The following is a 22,136-nucleotide window of genomic DNA, read 5'->3' on the forward strand; positions in this document are numbered from 1 at the left end:
CGCACCAGTAACTCTAGCAGTATGTGACGCAACCTGCCCAATATGCTTGGCGCTAAAAGGGTTAATGAATTGTATAGAGTTTGAAAATGTTCGGTGCATAATTGAACAAGTTATATAAAACCAAACGTTTAAACCTCTTTGTGGGCCCGGTATACATAATCTCCTGCCAGACTGGTGATTACAGGCACATAACAGCTTCACCGGAAGCTCTCTAACTCATGTGCAACTTTGAAAATTTAATCAAATTATTTCCAATGTTTTCTCAAAAATATTTTAAAACCATGTAGTTTGTAGTGTATTTTCATATAATGGGTTCAATTAGTTCAAAATTCATTCTATTGTGGTGTCCGGAGATAGTCAAATACCACAAAGCATATGCTCATACACACATGCACATGTAAAAAAATATAACATTTTACGAAACTTAATTTGATAGTCGGTGCATTTTTAAACTGACATTTCCAATGAATTTCTGTACCATAAAAATATTATTTTATATAGAGCATGTATAAGATAAAGTTATAAAAGGAAGCATGAATCTAGCACACATCCAAAATTCTTCATGTTTTAAGTTTAACATTATTCTGTTGTTTAGCATTTAAAACAAAACACAGAAACTATTATTAGCGTATTAATTGTTTCGTTTTTATATGCCCGTGAGGCAATTTTAAATCTAACTAGTGTAATCTGGGCAATTGTAACACAATCTTTTTGGCAACATGGTGTGGTATGTGTTCAGGGAAATTAAAATATTTGTACAAGCCAAAACTGACTTTTACAGCAATATCGCTCGGTACCTACTGAACCAAATCTGCTTCTTTGCAAGTTTTGGCCTAGTAAACAAAGGAACTATAAAACCATTCTACTGACTAGATATAGAGAGCTTATATCAACATGCCTCCAGATCTTTTAGGCACCAACTTTAAGAAAAGTTGAATGAGGAGAGTTTTTTATAAAAATATATTAAGCTTAATCTAAAGTAACAGAACAATTAACATGGTCTGAACATAAAGCAAAATTTAAATTGTCACGATTTTTTAAAATCATAAAACTACAGTGTATTTTGTTATAGGCTGAATAATTCTTATTACTACAATTTTTTCACAAAACAGCGACACAACTCTCTTGTTTGTAAGCATGGTGTACTGTAAGAAACTTATACATTCAGTTCTGTGTGTCCACTACAAACAGACTCACAACCGACGTGCGTGTGAAGATGGTCAGCTCTGTTGCCACAATATTCCACCTGTAAATAATTTACAAATTAAATTTTTATTTTCAATTTGACTCAGTTTTATTAGGTTATATGTTTTGTGTACAGAAAAAGAACAAACAAACACAACACTTTTAAGTAGTAATTCCTTCCTTCTGTGCATATTTTACTTTGATTGCTTTATTAACCTTCAATAAGCCAAGGATGTGCATATATGCAAAATTACAAAATACTAGTTAATTTTTTATTTACATCTTACACATGTAATCAATGTTTTCAGCCACATAAGCAAGGGTGTTGACCAATAAACATATGACAAGAGACAAGTATAAATACCCTGTAAAAACATTTCAACACAAACTTTAGCATTGGTTGTTAAAATTTCCACTTTATTCGGTTGAGGAATTTATCACTACAAATCATTTATATTTCTAATTTGTTGTAAGATTTTTGTGTGTCATTTTATTTGTATAATTTTATATAGCGATTGTAAAATTGTATATATTAATTGTAAAATTTTGTATATTGATTGTAAAATTTTATATTTGTTGTTGATTTTTATATTTATTGGGGGCTTTTGTAAAATTATATATATATATATATATATATATATATATATATATATTACATTACAATCTTGTTACTTTTTACAATTTGTTAATGCTTTGTACTGACTAGTTTTAATACAGCCTGCTAAAAAAAAATTTAAAAACTTTCTCAAAACACTAAGGATATATAACGTTGCTGAAAATACTACCGTTGGACCTCTTAATGATTTTTATTTTATTTAGTTTTCAGTATATTGTTTCATGTACTTTTGACTTGGCCATCTGATGGCAAATAGACATTGTCAATACTTGTAGAAGTCTTACGGCAATAACATGATTTGATTTGAATGTGAGGGTGAAAAAACGGCAGCTGGCCAATCGTTTACTACAAAGCCAACAACATCTATCAAGTTAGTCGGCAGTCGTGTCCAAGAATATCTGTTTCCGTGCTCAAGATATCAGATATTTTTATCATAGTTAAAGATAACTATTACACATCATCTAATATATTAGCTCAAAATATTATATAGCATATCAAGTGTCTCTCTTCAGTCTGCAAAGTTTAAGGCTATTTCCAGAATAAAAACTACCCTCTTCCAAAGGAACAATCCCAAGCAGAGAATAAAAAGGATAATAGTTTATGCAATCAAAAGTCTAATGCAGTGGATTTGACAAAAACTTACACCAATGAGGAACTTAGACTTAGTTTAGAAAGTAACAACCTACCACACTCAACTGAAATAAATACAGCATCCGCTCTTGAAGCCCCTGCCCTTGCACCCCCCTTCATCGATGAGAAGGCCACCCATAACTGCTACAAGACTTGAGCCCTCAGAAACCTTCCTTGAGTTTTATGAAAAGAATATAGAACATGTCAAAGCCAATTATCATAGAAATCAACTTGCTCCTATAAAAATGAACATCTCACACCTTTTTTAGAACCAGGCAGCAATGTCAGACCTCCAATATAAAAAGTAATGCATCTTCCTTAGAGCAAAACAAATCTTCAAGAAACAAAATATTTAACTTAACAGTTCTCCATCAGAATATACAGGACTTATCCAACAGATCAAATAGACTGATACACTTTTATAGAAAACCTGAAACCAACACCTAATATAATAATACTAAGTGAACACAGTCTCAAATCTCAGGAAATTGAAAATGTTGCTCCAATACCTGGATATATCCTCAGAGCACATTTCTGTAGGGAAAAGCATATAATGGGTGGGGTTGCAATATATGTAGAAGATACCTTAGAAAGGAGTACCTTTAATGTACCAATCAGTCAGTACTGCAAAGAACTTGTATGTGAAATGGCTTTGGTAAAGGTTATGCTCAATACCACCTGCTTATACATAATGGGTACCTACAGATCACCATCATCCAACTTAGACGAATCACTTAATATTCTCTCAAAAACTATTGAAATTTAGTAAACTGGAAAGTTCAAACCTTCTAATCATGGGAGATATATAAATGTAGACATTTTAAAACCTGACAGAAGATCAGGTAAATTACAGGAGATGTTGGCTTCTCACAGCATTCGGGAGGCTGGAGTTACCACCTACCAGAGTAACCTCCAACACCAATTTCATCAATTGACTGGATAATGTACTAACTTAAGAAGTGAAGAACTAACTGCAACCGTGTATCGATTCTGGTCTATCAGACCACACTGCTCAAGTCTGTACTATTAAAACAGAGTACGTAATTGAGAATTTCAGTAGTACATATCGAACCTTCAAGACAGAAAACCTCCTTGAACTAAAATGTCTACTTCAACATGAAAACTGGCATGACATTGAACAATTTTGACAACCGTTGAAGAAGCCTACAACAGCTTCATAAGGACAGTGACAATGGCCCTGGATGCTGCCTGCCCCAGAAAATTAAAGAAAACCTAGAAAGAAATTAAAAACCCTAAATTCTTTGCAGATGAAGAAGCCAGCAGGCTTAAAGAAAACTTTCTAAGACTACAACATCAGTTTGAAAACAACAGGGGAACTCGACATCAAACAAGACGCAGCAAATGCGAAGAAATCCTATGACCAACGCTTAAAACTACTGAGACAAGAGGCCTCCGCCAACTTCATAGAAAGAGCTGACAACAAGCCCAAAGCCATGTGGAAAATAGTTAATAATGCCCGTAACCAAAACAGGAGCTCTACAGATGACATAAAACTGAAAATAAATGGACAACTTTCACACAACCCTCAAGAAGTCGCCAATCATCTGAATTTATTTTTTGTTAATATGGCAGAAACAACACTACAAAAAATCCCAGCGGATGAGAAGAAGGAATTGGAATCTGTGGAACCACAATGAAACAGCAATTAATGGAAACAATGACCAAAACGAGCATCAAAGAGGTTAAAGATACAATTAAAAACCTCAAATTCAAAATTCAGCCGGTATTGATGAAATTTCTTCCAAAGTATTAAAATTTTGTGCTGACGAACTAGCCCCCCCATTGGTTGCCATATTCAACAAATCTTTTAAAGAGGGTCAATTCCCCTCAAAATTAAAAATTTCGAAAGTATTCCCTAAATTTAAAAGTGGGTGCAAACATGATGCAAACAACTACAGACCAATTTCACTGATTTCAACATTTTCAAAATTATGTGAAAGAATTGTTCTTCAAAGACTCCTGGACCATTGCGCTCAGCACAATCTCTTAAATAAAAACCAACATGGATTTACAAAAGGGAAAGTCAACTACAACGGCATTGATCAAACTAATTGAATCAGTGACAGACAGCATTGAAGAGGGAAAAATTGACCACAGCTTTGTTTCTTGATTTAAGTAAGGCGTTTGATTGCCTCAGCCACAACATCATTCTGAAGAAATTGGAATTGCTTGGAATCAAAGGGACAGCAAATAATTGGTTTGAGAGCTACTTAAAGGGTCGTACCCAACTAGTAGAGCTCTACCACTCATCAAATGGTATCACAAAGGCAGTCAGATCAAAAGTCCTTCCAGTGCTGAGAGGTGTGCCACAAGGTTTCCGTATTAGGACCAGTGATTTTCATTCTCTTTACCAATGATCTACCCCAACACCTAGGAAACTACTGCACACCTCTAATGTATGCGGACGACACTACCTTATTTCTGACCCAACGTTCAGCAGATGGCCTTGCGGTCTCATCTTATACAGCTCTCAACATGGCCATCCAATATTGCTATGGAAATGACCTTGTAGTAAATCATCAAAGACTAAACCAGATCGCTTTTGGAAGGAGAGCATCAGAAGTCCCAACCATTCCAGATGTCATTATTGAAGATCATTTAAAATTCCTTGGAGTAACAGTGGATACCGAACTAAATTGGATTAATCACGTCGACAATCTTAGTAAAAAACTCAACACTGGTCACTTTGTCATCAAGCAAATTCTTTCTCTCAGTAGCCTTGAAACAGCAAAAATAACTTACTTTTCCCTTTTTGAGTCTCACCTGCGCTATGGTCTTGCTGCCTGGGGGTGGAAACTACTGCTTCAAATCTCCAACGGATAATTATCATACAAAAGAAATGTATTAGAACACTGGCGGGACTACAACCTCTGGAGAGCTGTAGAGAGGCATTCAAGTCTCTGAGGATTCTCACTGTCATTTCGCTTTACATTCAAGAAGTAATAATGTACGCTGATGGGGAGAATCTTCCAAAGACCAATGATGTACACCACTACAACACCAGAAATGTACACCTCTACAGCCTTCCTGTTACATCGTCTGAGGCTTTATGAGCGAAAAACCATCATATATGGGAATGAAGCTCCACAATCTCCTACCACCTCACCTGCTGTCCAAAAGAGGAAAAGGAACTCAAGATAGCACTACATCAATGGCTTCTAGACCGGCCATTCTACACACTGGAAGAGTATCTTCAAAAAACCTTTTCCTGATGTTAATGTATTTAATGACACTGTTTTATAATCTCAAAGATTGTAAATAAAGATATTCTCATTCTCATTCTCATTCAAAAATATATTGTGTACCAGCAACTAATTGTAGAAGAAAGATTGAGTTAGATCTTTAATTTTCTTTTCAAAGTGAAACTAAAAAATCCAAACGAGAATGTAAAAATGTTTTTATTTTTACTTTAAAGTTAGAATAAACCAATTTTCTGTCATTGTTTTTGGAGTCGATATATTTTGGAACACTCATACAGAACTCTAAGCACAGCTCAGGAAAATCACTGCTAATTTACTGTCATCATCACTGGTAATTTTATAACTATCCAATTACCACCAGTGTCAAGCAATTGCAAGATATGCAACTGATTGTTAGCTTTTGGTTCGTATGTTAAATCGTAAGCATTCAAATTGAAACAACATGTTTTATCCTACATAAAACGCCCAAGACTCTTTGCACTGATGCAGATCATTTTATTACAAAATCACACTTTGCATTAAATGAGTGAAGAGGAATGCAACCTTCACGAACTTCCATCATCCTCAAGCAAACCATTAACTATTCAAGACTCAAGAGTGCTACCAAAAGACGGTTGCAAACAGTTCTGCTTCCATACAAAAATAAAGCTTAAGACCTACTCCCACCAATTTTTGAGATAGTAACTTTGAAATTGTAACGAGAAACAAAGTCAGAATATAATCAAAAGGTCTCAAAATGGTCTCTAAATAAATCTATAAATTGATGACTTTTGAACTTCTTGCACATAAGATATAAACAAATTCATCCATCACCAGATATTAATTGTGCAGCATTTTGTGTGGTAACTCCATGTTAATTGTTATATTTACCAGTTTCTTCTATTAAGCCTGGCTCAATGTCATGTATGCTCTTTGTATATTAACCACCAACCACGTAAACATAGTTCTGTGTACGTGTACGCCCATTACGTGCCTCTTTGTAATGAAGATTTCTCAGCCTTCAATCTTGGACAATATTATTTTATAGATTATTGATAACAGCATGCTACTGTTCTACATATTATTCTTAAGATAAAATATTTAAATCTTAATTAATTTTGAATTTCATTTAATTTCCAGTAAATCACAATCCCTAGCCATTTCTATTCTGACCATAGCCTTTACATTTTGCTAGATAAATGGAAGGATCAGAACCAATGTTACAGATCAAAATGTTGATCCTCCTCTTTCTCCCTCCCAAAATATCAATGATAAAAATTTTGGGGATTAACATTTTCTCTAACACACTCGCCTGGAACAGTAAAAGAGCCAAACCTTTTGAAGAAATTTTCTTGATTTTATAGCAGTTTTAAATGTTTCCCAGAGTTTCATATGACCATTTTCCTGGCAACCTAAAATTCCTTACTAAGGAATTCTCTTTCTTCTTTCTTTTAAGAAAGAGATACCAACATTTTTAAAGCCCTTATTTTGTCCATTATTGTTAGTCAAAGCCCAAATTTTTTAAACATTATTTAGCAATATTGAAAAGATATTGGAGAAAAATACTTTATCTTGAGAAAGATGTTTGATATTCTATTTAAGGGAAACAGTTTGAAAAGTCTCATTTTATTAAATTGGGTCACTATTTTGAATTAAATAATTATTAAATTATATTGTAGATTAATCAAGTTGTTATATTTAACACTTATATTACCTTGTCATTGAAGTTTTAGTGGCATGCAAGTTATCAAGACTGGACATATGTACACAGGACTACATTATCTGGCTTTACATTTGATTTTGAATATACTCTAAAGTAAGATAATAACCAAATTGATTAAAAGTATCACAGGATAGTGAGTAATACTAGCTGCAACTATTAAGCTTAAGGTTCGAACCTACTTACATTACTGTGCTGAAACAAATAACAGAGTTTAAATATAAATTATAAACTTTGATGTGAGGATACATACCAAGTCACTAGGATAAATATTGACTGATCCAGTTGATATAGTTTGCAACATCGGTGAAAACAACATAGTGGTTGGTATCGCAGACTCTGAGGCCCTGTTTGGCAACAGTGATGCTCACGAGGCCACGTAGATACCACACATTGTTTTGTTGGAACACCATGCCACCTCCACTGTCTCCATTACACACACTGGTACCTACAACATAATTACATTATCTGATAACAAATTCTGACTTGATATCTTGAGGTATAGAAAACAACGTTGTGTTTTGTTTTAGTGAGTGAAATTTTGTATTTATATCTAAAACAAGTTTTGTAATGGGTCTCAAAATCCATCATTTCCTAAAGACTCAGAACCTACTCAACGACCTCCGCTACATCCACATCAGGTCACTTGGCTTGTGTCACCACCCAGAGGGCTGCATCACCCTGAGCTACATGTTTCAACTGGTATGAAAAACATAAGTAAGTTTTAGTAGATTTAGCAAGGGAACGAGACGCCATCTTTAGTAGTTCGGACAAGGGTGGCAAATTCCCCAGGAGAACCTGATCGGTTGTTTTCAGCGGTTTCTAGAACTGCTGAAATCGTAGACTGGTCGGCCTCGTGGTGTGCTTTAGGGTTGCACAAAAGGCCCTTGAGGCTTAAGTGCATGGCACTAGGCCACCCCATAGAAGAAGAAGTAGAAGTTTTAGTTGTCTCCCAGGTTAATGTATAGGGGAGATGTTGATCAAACAACATCTGAGGCAAACTGATAACTATAATGCTACTGTACATGTATGGTCACTGATCCTTTATAAGTCGGCAACCAGCTGCAGTGTTGTCTCACTCCGGAGTATCAGACCGAGAAGGAACCTCGCAATGAAATTCAAGGTAAGATCTTTGCTAGAGAAATCTACATGAAATACTTTATTTAAAAGTTTAACTTAGATTTCTGACTTCATTACTCTAAGGAATCGCCAATAGTTCCAAATTATAACTCAGCATTCTGACAGTGCTTGAAATAATCACGCACATTCTCGCACTCTCTTACTAGAGCAATCTACACAGACTCCCCATCCCACACCCCAACTTAATGCTTGAGTAGATTACACACTTTGTCACCTACTTTCACTAGAGCAATCTACACAGAGTTCTGTCCGAATCCTGACCTACTCATAGTTAACTGTACTTAAGTATGATTGAATAAGGTTCAGTCATTAATAACTTTGTATACACAGTAAACAAACATAGAAGCTAGGTCCTCGGAAAACTTATTTCTTTCCTACTCTGTGATTATGATGAGATTTATGTATTAATGATCATCTCGTTTGATCTGCACCTACTCTGAACTACTCTCAATACATTCCTTAATAGTTCCTGGACCTTGGAATGTATCCTAGCCAACCCTGAGTAGCCAGAGATCCTGTGGCAATGCAGCCATAATGCTCCCCTTGTACAAAAACACGTTACAGTTTAGAAAGAACATTCTTCTTACTCATTTATTCAAGATACGGTATACACATTTAACAGTCTAGCATTTAAATCCTCACCAAGCTCATCCTAAAAGGATCTTTGAGCAGCTTCTGGACTGACAGGACATTCAGGATGGTTCGGGATAGGGGTTCTATCCAATCGAGATCTTATTTTACATCCACCATGGAGACATAATGAGCACAATCTCAGTCATGTCACTTTAGAAGAGAAGGAAGCTCTATTCCAGCCTTTTCTAGTCAAGGCAGGCATGGTAGACAGTACTCCTTTATGTTTAGGTTTGCAAAAACCTTTAACATTAAGGGAGCTCCACCTACTCCAATAGTCATCCTACGCAGTAAACTAGACTTATTGACAAATCCTTCTACCCCAATATCACGATATTTGTAGTTAGTGATGTACAGGAAGTGAACCCTCCTTGGAAGATTTCATTTTACCTTAGTTCAATAATTCAATGTTTTAAATTAAATTATCAAGCTTTTATAAATTGAATTTTGCCATCACCACACCTTTTATTAATATTACAAATATCATTCCAGTGTTTAAAATCGGTCAATAGTTTGAAATTTTATGGTTTCCATGAGATTAGATCAGTTGATTGGTGATCCAATTCGACAAAATTAAAGGTTTATTATCTAAATTATTAGAAATAAACTATTGATACCTTGTCTGAAGCCAGCACAGAATGTCTTGTTCTCTGATGTGAACTGAGAGAAGAATTGAGGATAGCTTTTGAGACAAGTAACATATGAGACGACAGGCATTCGAGCCATTTTGAGTTCTTCAGTCACTTGGTTGTTTTCATCATATCCCCAGCCGACCACCTACAAAACAATTCAGGGTATACTAGGATAGTTACAGTTAGCTATCAAGTATTAGTAAAGAGATATTACAATAGAATTGCATTTGCAATTTGAAAGGGGAAATACACTTAAGAATTCTAAGTAAACACTAAAATTTCGCTCTAATGTAACACAATTTGGAAAACTCAAAAAGGAATTCAAAACACAGGTTATAAATTAACCCTTTGGGATCTGCATTAATATGATTTTCATCTCAGATCACCTGGCCACAACGGTGGCTATGGCTGTTCTCTGTGCTAGGTTGGTCAGGTCACTGATATATGACTATGTCCTGTGCCTCAGCTCGGCGGACTACACCTAGTGGCCCGTGCTGTTTTGCCATTCAGTTCGTCAGGCCACTACTTGTAGCTCACTGTATGGCACAGTTCTAAAATTCAATCCTTATCCAGTTGTGGCTGAAAAGTGCTCCAATCTCTTGGCCAAATAAGTGACTATATATACCATATTAAACATCATAAAGAATTGTTTTTTTCCAAGTGTCAGTGTCAATATACCTGCTGTGGACATCAATGTACAGAAATACTATGCATTCTCAAATTATGGAACCAAGTTTATATGCTGTTCATAATAAAGACCTACTTGAGACTGATTGTATCTTTACACTACAAACTTGCAACTTAAATTGCATATTACTTGGTTTGGGTTGTTTAAAAGAAATAGTAAATAACTAATTGACAAAGTTTCAATCTTAAAACTATTAAACTTCGTAAATTATTTGAGAATTTCATTTAAATATAAATAATTTAAAGAACTGAAGGTGAAATAAACCCATTTAAATCCAAGTAAAAGTGATGTACATGGTTACACAAGAGCTGAGGGGTGACACAGAATGTAGCCAGCCACTATGCTGGCCAGGCGAGCTGAGAGAACAACCATATTTTGAGACTCCAACAGAGCTGATCAAGAGATAAGTTTTGGCCTAAATTAGTGGCCTCCAGATCGCAAAGGGTTAATGATATTTTGTTCAATGGAAAAACATTTTAAATCCAAATCTAATTATTGCATAAAAACAGTTTGGGGTAAACTAATGAGCAGCAATCTATGCTAAATAACGGTTTTTAAAAGAATTTACAGACTAAATAACATTACTTGAAACTGACGTAATGAGACAAAAATACAGTAAAGTAGGGTTTATTTTTTAACCTAAAAAATTATAAGGAAACAAAATTCCTTCTAATCTTTACTAAGAGCTCACATTGCTCACTGTCACTTGACTTTATCTAGTGATAAATGTTGTATAGACCAGACTAAGTCACGTGCAAAGAAATATCATTCTTTGAAACAAGAATATAATTTTGAATTTAAGAGCCCCTCTAGTCACATAGATGTGTAACCATGAGAAACCAGGATACAAGTAGCTTTGAGAGCCTTTGTAATCAGATCTTCTTAGTGAATTTAAAGATCTGAATGGAGGCAGATCACGAAACTTGCTTTTTCTCTAAGGAGCATGGAGTCCATGAAGGGTTACCTGTTACTCAATTCAATTTCAGCCAATACACAGCTACCATCAATTCAGAGATGGTGTTGTATCCTACCTACAGCCTCCAGTTGTTACCAGCTGGTTATGTCTCCCACTGATGCTGGGGAAGAATCAACTGACACCCAAGGGAAATATGTTGTTATTTTTTACATGCCTTCCCTGCCACCGTGAATACAACCACACTAGAATTCCAGGATAAATGAGCAGATTTTCAATGGTACCAGTTTTTCCCAGAAAAAATAAACCATTCAAAGTTTTTAACGATTACTGGCCCTACCTAGAAGATCCTGACACGAGTGACTGGTGAATCACCCTTCCCAACTTGAGTTAAGTGTGGTGAACAGTTCCTTAAGACCACTGAATCAGTTACCACAAGTTGAAACCAACCAAAGGCAAAGGAGGTGTCTCTTACCCAGGGTTCAACAGGGAACAAATGATGAACCCTGCGTGTACCTCCACAGCCACTGACAGACCGAGGTAGAGTAAATACTCTATAAGACATACTAAGTAAGTACTGTAAATACTAACCGTTCCTTCCATGTTATCGATCGATGGAAGGTTGAAGTTGTTCTTGGGCCAGAGACAGACCGGCCGCACAAACTTGGTGAACTCGGCAGGGCTAGACAGTACCAGGACAGCCAAATCGTCCAGATAGTTGGTGCTGTTGTAGCGAGGATGTACATGTACGTCCCGCACCTGTCGAGCATCAAAAACTGTCACTATCATTATATTGTCTCTCTGAGAAATCCTGGTTATTTTATTTGACAATACAGTGGAACCTCAATACATTTTTTTTTTTTTTCTCTTAGGACTAGAAACTTATAAATTGCACTTAGTCCTGTAAGAACCTTTGTGCTGCTTCCGGAGTGATAGGATATTCAGGATGGGTAAGGTTAGGGAGTAGGGGCTGCCTCCTATTGAGATCCATGAGGAAGAATTAGGGCACTACATCTCAAAGTCATCCCGGAAGAAGGGGAGGCCAGCTCTGAACCAGCCTCTCCAGTCAAAGTAGGCAGGGGATGGCACTCCCTTGTTGAGGTTAACAAGAACCTCTGAGGTAAGGGAACAAACCCCACCAACTCCAACAGTCATCCTCCACAGTGGACTAGACCTATCGAATTGCCCATGAACTCCAGAATCTCAACATTTGCGGTTAGTGATGTGCCGCTACTGGACATCCATAAGGTTGCCCACAGATTGAAGTTGCACATCGGTTTTTGCTGTGCCCAGTGGTGGGTTCAACTGGTAGGTATAAACCAGCCAGAAGTGATCCCTGCTGGATATAACCTCAATACATGAAACTTAAAGGTAATACAAAACTTTGATATATCAAGGATTACAATAGGATGGGGTTTGATATATTGAGGCTCCTTGGGGCAGACTTTGATATATAGAGGTCTACAACAACTAAAGTAGTAATATAAGCTTGATTATGAATACTTTATCGGGAAATGTGTAGTAAGAGAATTGAAGAGAGTATTCGCTGGTATACCAAACTCCTTTGCAATGTCACTTTTATTCTTATTCCCGGTGTCCAGAGTCTCTACAGGTCTTAATCTTGATAAGACAAAGTTTTTTGTTTTGTTTTGCCATCACACTTTTACACGAAATACTCTCACAGATGAAAATACGGTACTGTACTTCGGTTCATTGCGCTGACAAAACTGAAACTTCCGATATATATAGAGGTTAACAGCAGCCAAAATTAAGAGTGAAATATCAATATATTGAGGTTATTTTCATTAAACCTTCAATATATAGGAGTTAAATTAGCATTGAAATAAATGGCAAATTCAAGGGAACAACAACACTTTGATTTATCAAGGAGTTAGATATATTGAGGTTCGATATATCAATGTTCCACTGAATTACTAAAAAATAGAGTGCCTATTATTATGGTAATCCGTATATAAATTGATCAATCATAGAATGCATATAGATTTCTGCAACATTTTAGATAGCATAAAAACTTCTAAGATATTCAACTTAATTTATTACTATTTTTATCAATAATGATTTACTTCACATAATATTTGTTTTCATAATTTTTCATTGTAGACCGATAAAGTTCTACAATATATCATGAAGGTGTCACACTCCGGGAGTGTGGAATTCTCCCCACATTTCTGGGAACTTCATTCTTTTTATTTAAAAATTTCAAGTTATTTATACAAAAAATACGAAAGATTTCCATAGTTTTCGATCATTTTTATATTAAATAAAGAGACAATAAAAATGTTTGCTGATAATAACGGTTGTGTGTAATTAAATAGTAATACTTTCAGTATGAAAAAGATTAAAACAAAAATATCTACTATTCTACAGACATTGGTCCGCTACAGACTGATGTACTTTCAAGTAACCAATATCAACATGGCGTACCTGTTTGTTCTGTACAGAGTCATCGCTGAACTGGTACAGATGATACTTGCCAAGCTGTACCACCAAGATGTCCGCATCTACGGGTCTGTCTCGAGGTGCTTTTGTCACACAGTGGGCCGCTGTAAACACAATCAAAAATAAATAAACAATAATGCAATCAGAAAAAATATACTATTAAAATTTTTTATCAGGTAGTAATTTTTGTTCTGAAAGCCCTGACTAGTCTTTGACTAACATTTGTGTTGGTCACGGATTAATTCTGTGATTTTGGAGCCACCACTAACAATGAGTCACATTATAAATGAGTAAACTTTGTAATCTTTCAAACTTGATTTTGTTAAGTCGGGAAGCTCTTCTTTGTCCAAAAGAATTTGCTCTATCATTATGACTCGAAATTTAAATATCTTATTATACTTTGCACTAGTATTTTAAACATATGTTTTTTAATCTAGTACATAAAAATATACAAACATATGTTATGTAGGTGGTATCGTAGTGAAGAGCTTTCAGTCAAAACTATGCTCAATGGAACAATTCCATACACTTCCTGAGAAGATAACGGCACTATTTCTACTGTTAATTTTGTTTGTTATTGTTGTTCCTATTTTCATTGTTTTGTTTTCAGCTGAGCATTGTATTTATTCAGTGTTACAAGTTTAAATGAAATTTGAACTGCCCCTACAAATTAGATTTGTTAGTATATTTCCTGAATGTGAACTTTTTAGTCCTCCTCCCCATTTATTTGTTGGGAGAGATCCATTATTGAAATAGACACATGAGCTCTGACACCCAGCTGGTCTGGTTCTGTTTCAATGCACTGTTGTATTAAAAAAGCCATAGTTCCTTCATTACACTAATGTTGATCTTTGAGATATGTTGTTTAATCTAGATCATTTCATAATCATTTGAACTTGGTTTCAATGTTAAATTAATTGAAACATAATTTTCTAAATGTAAAAACAGGTGGAATTAAAAAGATTCTATTCTTATTTCAGTCCAAAATGCATTTAAAGTCTTTTGGCATTTGGCAAAAGAGTTTCTTTTTAACAAATAAATGACCTTAAATTTAAAATGTTTGTCTTCAAAAATTAATACATTCTGTGGTTATATAAGAGAAACACAAAAGTGCATCATCCTTCCAAAGTGAAAAAAATATCTTTTCCAAAATAAACAAGTGAAATCTACTGTTTTAACTCAACATATGAAATCAACCTTATAGAGAAAACAGGTCTCAGATAGTTATTGTATAAATTTAGTTTACAAATTAAATATTAACAACTTAAATTAGGCTTTGCAATTTATCCAAAGATGTACATTTTACATTCTTAAAATTCTCCAGACGGTAAGTGATAATATATTGTTATAATTAATTGTGTCAATGGTAATGATAATGATCTCACAAGAATATAGAGGAAAAGGCCTGCTTTCCACCATTTCCACCAATTAAAATAATAACAAACAACATAGCTCTGAGCTGTGGAACTATACCAGTGATGACGACAGTGGAACTGACAAGAGAACCGCCACAGCTGTAGCTCAGGTTGATGCCTTCAATACGGTAGAGTGCAATGTGCCAAGGCCACTGTCCTCGGGCAGTATTCTGGCCGTGGGTGATCAGGGGAGTTGGGTTCACTTCCACCTGGCCACACCTGACACGTGAGTTTTCCACTGTCCCCCTGAGAACATAACGAACCTTTCAATAAATGTCACAGACGTGATTCCAACATTCAAAAATATTTTTCTAGTAACAAACATTTGCGCCTACGGTACTGACCTAGCATATAACCTTCCACTGACATAACACATCCACTACGACTAGTACATATCCTTTCACTGACATAACACATCCACTCGGACTAGTACATATCCTTTCACTGACATAACACATCCACTCGGACTAGTACATATCCTTTCACTGACATAACACATCCACTCGGACTAGTACATATCCTTTCACTGACATAACACATCCACTCGGACTAGTACATATCCTTCCACTGACATAACACATCCACTACGACTAGTACATATCCTTTCACTGACATAACACATCCATTAGGACTAGTACATATCCTTCCACTGACATAACACATCCACTCGGACTAGTACATATCCTTCCACTGACATAACACATCCACTCGGACTAGTACATATCCTTTCACTGACATAACACATCCACTCGGACTAGTACATATCCTTTCACTGACATAACACATCCACTCGGACTAGTACATATCCTTCCACTGACATAACATATCCATTCTGGTAAGGATTAGAATGGGAAAGAACACATTTTTAGGTAGTGTGATTCCATTAGTCAAACTTTTCCAGTTGTGCAAGAGGTGTGGAGGAAATAAATGAAAGTTGTTGTATGTAATGTAGTTCCTAGCATTGCAAGGGAAGAAAATGCTAGACTGCCAAAGCAGATAGATAAATTTCTAAGATGTTATATTAGTTTTAAATTATAGTTTGTACAAGTTTCTCGTCAGCTTTGAGAAGTTATGGTGACAATTTAATGAGCGAAGGTAAAGTTCCAAAATAGGTTACAGAATAAAAGGGTAGCAATGAATATTCAGGTCAACCATCTGTTATCACTGAAGATTTTGTAAATGTAATTGAAATGAAAAATTGTGAGGACAGAAGATTCATAATAATCACTTAAGTGTCTAGGTCTGTCCTTTTATAAAATTGTGTAAGAAAGGGACATGACATGTTGAGTTAAATCTTCAAGAAATGAAAGATAGGATCACCCCTGAATCCAAGCAACATACTAGAGTGGAATGGAACACACAACCTCTCCAGTCAAGGTTAAAGACATAAAAACGCTGTCACAGCGAAATATCAAGGCAACTGTGTTCTGGCAGGAATTTTGTGGCTTTACTTTATACCACAAAGAACGGCTCTCAACTGGGACATTTTGAATGACCTGCTATATAGCCCTATAGCCCAACCCTGCTCAAAGTAATTTCCACATTTTATGTTACCTGGAACATAATCTGGGGAGAAAGCATTTCATGAATGATGAAGATGTGAACATGGCCATGCTCTCCTGGTTGTCACTGGAGATTGTTTCAAAATTTCTTTGAGGACTAATTTCAAAACTTATTTCAAAGTACAAAAAATTCTAAATAAACAAGGTAACTGTGTTGAAAAACAAAAAATATCTAAAAATAAACTGTTTTGTTTTCATGTAAAACAAAACAACACTTAAAAAAACAAAATTTGTACGAATATAAAACTTACCCATGATTTGAGCCAGAATTCATCTGAGGCCGTGGAACTTTCTTGTGTCCTCCTCCACCACTAGGCCTACTACTGGGAACTGCACTCGGTCGTGAGTTATCACTGACTTCTGTGCTCCAAGGTCTCTGGTTAGACTGTTGATTGTTATTTCCATGGTCATTATTGTAATGATTCCTTTCTGTTGTCTTTTCATTATTTTCATAACTGTTTTGCCCGTATCCCGATTGGTAGTGAGTTTCGGATGAAGCTATATCAGGATTTCTGTTAGGTCGATTGCTCTGATATCCGTTATTTGAATTGGGTCTTTGACTATTTGAAGATGTAGGCCTGCGAGTTGTAGTACGTTGATTATTATTGCCAGTGCCATTGTTCTGATTTGTGTAAGGTCTTCTAGTAGTAGTTTTTGATGGATTAAAATTACCATTTCCGCTCGGGTTATTATCCCCTCCGTTGTTTATATTTATGTTGATGTTGTGAACTACTACGGGTTTTTTTTGTGGTTGTTTTTACGGTGAACTCATTATTATATCTTTCAGTTGTTTTTGGATGTTGATTAGGTGTGTATGAAGGTTCCCTTTCACTTGAAGGTCGACTCTGTCCCCCACCCGAAGGATTGTTGTTCATATAACCATTTGGGTCAGGTCTATCCACGTTATAGGTAACATCTTTATTGATGTTGATACTGATGGAAGGTCGCATGCCACCAGTGTACTGAGTGTTTTCTGTAACCAAGGGCCTTGGGACACCGGACTGAGAAGACGGTTGGCCTCGGTTGCCACTGGAGGGCCTAGAGGAAACAGAGTGTGTATTGCTAGTACTCAGCGCTGACCCTGAAGGCCTGTGGTTCCCATTTCCGTTTCCATGGTATGTTTCGTGGCTGTCATAGGTAGCATAAGTTGTAGTGCGGACAGGGTTTCTGCTTCCCGACCCATCACTTCCTTGGCTGTTGTATCCACCACTACCAGACTCGTGGCTATTGTACCCATTGTTATATCCATTGTTCCCGACAGGCCTCTCTGGCTTGTAAGTACCCGGGGTCGCAGGTCTTGAGTTCGCCCAGTCATCATCAAAGTCAAGATCAGGCCTCCTTGTAATGCGCTCTGTTGTGTACCTATTTTCAAACAGGTGATCTTGGCCGTTGTGCTGAATATCTGTAGCGAAATCTGCAATAAAGTTTACATTTATTAATGTCTAAAATATAAATGACTTTTTAAGTAAATACATTAATATCTTTGAAACAGTTATAGAATATCCAGTAGCCAAAATGGACAATTATTTTATATTGTATCACACTTATTACTAAAATAAATTATTTAACTGTTATGGTGAGGTTTTGGCTCTTTTTGCATTAATACTCACCTTTCTCTATTACTTGTAATTTCTAAAATAACAAGTAATAATCAAAAATATTATCCCAACTGTTGTTGCTTTTGGTTAACAAATAACGATTTTTATCTGTGTAGCTGATTATCGTTGAAACCAATCACAATATTTACATTAGTTACGAATGGAAATAATCAGTGTCTGCCTTGTAATTCAGTACATTTATATCTTTAGATTCTAGTTGCAAGAAGCATTATTACTGAACATTTAAAGTATTGAAAATTGTGTTTCCAATAGGTACCAAAAAAGGTTAACTGAGACACACAAAAACACATTTTTTTCTTCTAAAGACACTAGAGGCTCTTGGACTATCGTATACAAAACTGGGTATTTGATGGTGAACCACAGCATTAAAATCAAAATACATATGAGATGAGGAAATTCTATGAGACTGCTCTTCAGCACGTGGTGAGCATAGCTGACAATACTCTTGCCAGGAAGGGAATCCCAGTTGGAGCTTTTCCAGGCATTGAGGGGATGTTTGACAATACTTCATAAAGCTCCATAATTTAAACAGCTATTTGAAGTGGAGTGGACTTTCCGAATGTAGATGGATAAACACCATGCTGTGGAAGAGTATATTACCATCCCAACTCCTGGGGGCCACAACACAAACAACACAACAACAGGCTGCCTGCAGAGTGGTAACACAGTTTCTTTGTTATAAATCTCATATTAGATGGAATAGTAGACACAACATCCAGAGCTATTCAGATGTCACAGTCAGTTCTCTGAAACTAGCATACATTTTTAATAATAAACTGCAGATCATTTATGACTGGTACCTGAGGGAGAGTGTTAGAATTGATTCTAAGTAAACAGCCATTCACCAACAAGAAGATAATAGACAACCTCAAATGCCTTATGGATGGCAAACCATCCCTCTAAAGCATTTCTAAAGAAGTATCTGGAGGTGGATCAAATGCTGACTTTGAATGCCCATTTACAAAATGTGCTCAGGAGAGCAAAATAGTATCTTATGACCCTTTGATGTGTTGGTGCTTCCTGGGGCTTAAATTCAAATATTGACCATTTGTTGTATGCAGAAGTAGTAGCCTGGCCTGCAGTAGGTAGATTTGAATAAACTCACAAGTCTACACATACTTGCAAATATCAGTATTATAAGAGCCCTTTATAGTTCTCTCTGTGGTACTGAAGGCATTGCTTGGCCTGCTGCTTCTCAGTATCTTCCTTAAACCAGAAACACATGTCAGCATACATGCTGACTTCCAACAACTGGAAAGAAAACCTAACTGGTATATGATAAAAATTGTTGTAAACTGTAAAAAACATAATGCATATTTGTTCAGATGCCTTTAGGACAGTCTTTTAAAAACCAATATATTTGTATATATTTTATACAATTTCTCATTATAGAAACTTAATTGAATGGATTCCATGAACAAAATTCTGGAAGAGAAAATGTATTTAATGTTAGAGCAAATTCAGCTCAACAATATTTTGCAAACATCTAATGAGTAAACGAAGATCTACTGCTCCCCAATTAACATCATAAGGTCAGAAACTGAAAAAATACTCTTTAGGCAAATTGGAAGAGTTTCCAAGGCAGCTATAATGTGTACAATCAATTATTTGACCTTGGGTTAGTAATCTTCTTCTGATTATTACTGTTCCCAATACTTACTAGGATCTGGTGGGCAGATCTGTCTTCCGTTGAGGCGAATATTTTGGACCTGAGGGCTGCCCTTGACTGCATTGAACTTGACCATGAACCGTGAGGCAAGTGGGGGGCCAGGATGTAGTTTCTGGTCCAGACTCAGGATTGTGAAATGTTCATTATCATCACTGGTAACCGTCCCCATCCATGACTAACGGCACAATAGTATAGGGTTACATAATATACATTATAATTTCCATTCAAACTTACTGAAGCATTAATAAAACCAACCATTAAATTTGAGAAGGTTAATTTTTTTCCACTTTCCTGAAGTATTTATCCTACAGCCCATCAATGTTTACTGCTGCTAACCGCTACTCATATTACATTACATTGAAATACACTCACTGACATCACTACAACTAAGGTTAAAAATAAAAAAGGAAATAGAATGAACCAGGTACCAATCTCAACACTACATGTGTTTTAAAATATATTTTAAGACAAAATTTTGAATACATTAACATTTTTAATACATATTAACATATTTTTAAATAAACTTGGATTTACTACAGAAAATACACAACTGATACTATAAATTATAAATTTACAATAGTCTGACTTCAAAACATAATGCTCCAGGTCCCATCTTAGATTCAACCAAAGTTTCAGATCAAAATATCTTTATACTCCATTATTATACAATAGTCTAATTAAGTATAATTTATTCTACTTAATAAAGTAATATTCTATTCCCACTTTTATTTAAATTCTGATTTAATAACTCCTTAATTCAATACCAAGAAGACTCCATAAATAAATTTCCAATCATCATTTCAAATTTTAAAACATTTTTGCTGATTTTTGTTTGTTAGTCAAACAATGTAATATGAGCTTACCATATACTAACATGGCATAACGTTAGTAACATACCACAAGGAGCTCTGCAGGACGGTCCAGTCTGATATCTATCCTGACGCCAACCAGCGACTCGTCCGTGGAGAGCAGGATGATGCCATACCACCTCTCATGCTCAGGCTGAGATCCTTCATATGAGAATACTGATGGACATAGGGACGAAGGGTGTAGGGCTGCCAGGCTAGGAGCCACCAACAAGATCAGCTGTACCCACAACAGTATCATCTGCAATGAATAACCAAATTCTTTGTATTTTTTGTTGGACTCTCAATCACCTCTGCTTCAATGGCATCCACTGGCCTCTGCCACCCAACCAGTAGATGTCAAAATGGCCAGTGCCACCCAACCAGTAGACATCTAAATGACCAGTACCACCCAACCAGTAGATATCTAAATGACCAGTTCCACCCAACCAGTGAAACTCTAAATGGCCAGTGCCACCCAACCAGTAGACATCTAAATGGCCAGTGCCACCCAATCAGTAGATATCTAAATGACCAGTTCCACCCAACCAGTAGACATCTAAATGGCCAGTGCCACCCAACCAGTAGATATCTAAATAGCCAGTGCCACCCAACCAGTATATATCTAAATGACCAGTTCCACCCAACCAGTAAAACTCTAAATGGCCAGTGCCACCCAACCAGTAGACATCTAAATGGCCAGTTCCACCCAACCAGTGGATCTCTAAATGGCCAGTGCCACCCAATCAGTAGATCTCTAAATGGCCAGTGCCACCCAACCAGTAGATATCTAAATGACCAGTTCCACCCAACCAGTGAAACTCTAAATGGCCAGTGCCACCCAACCAGTAGACATCTAAATGGCCAGTGCCACCCAATCAGTAGATATCTAAATGGCCAGTGCCACCCAACCAGCAGAACTCTAAAAAAATGGAGTGTTCAAAACAGCTCTGGAGCCAATGTATGTAACTCTTGAGAAACAATATTTCATTACCACAACACCCACTCCACAGTACGTTCGAGAGAATAAATCTATTCCTCAAACTCTTAGACTCTCATGAAAAATCATGAGAATAAATCTATAAAAACAAAAAGTAACTACAGTGTAACGATGTGAAAGAATAGAAAGTTATAGCTGCTTTTGCACATCCAATGTCACCAGCTCGGGAAACTTCCAGACTATACACAATGAATATTTTCTGTACATAATAT

General features: G+C 36.1%; 1 protein-coding gene across 1 annotated transcript in view; it reads right to left on the bottom strand.

Annotated features, from left to right (window-relative positions):
• Window positions 1-997: 997 nt before the first annotated feature.
• LOC124369874 (serine proteinase stubble-like) overlaps window positions 998-22,136 on the bottom strand; it is a 34,213-nt gene continuing 13,074 nt past the window's right edge. Inside the window, 10 exon segments of the mRNA XM_046828010.1 lie at window positions 998-1,246; window positions 7,605-7,799; window positions 9,739-9,898; window positions 11,946-12,113; window positions 13,800-13,918; window positions 15,288-15,475; window positions 17,043-17,482; window positions 17,484-18,205; window positions 20,071-20,254; window positions 20,977-21,186. Of these exon segments, the coding sequence (XP_046683966.1) occupies window positions 7,612-7,799; window positions 9,739-9,898; window positions 11,946-12,113; window positions 13,800-13,918; window positions 15,288-15,475; window positions 17,043-17,482; window positions 17,484-18,205; window positions 20,071-20,254; window positions 20,977-21,186 (2,379 nt within the window). The 3' untranslated portion in view covers window positions 998-1,246; window positions 7,605-7,611.

Source organism: Homalodisca vitripennis, chromosome X (genome assembly GCF_021130785.1).
Source record: "Homalodisca vitripennis isolate AUS2020 chromosome X, UT_GWSS_2.1, whole genome shotgun sequence".
NCBI lineage: Eukaryota > Metazoa > Arthropoda > Insecta > Hemiptera > Cicadellidae > Homalodisca > Homalodisca vitripennis.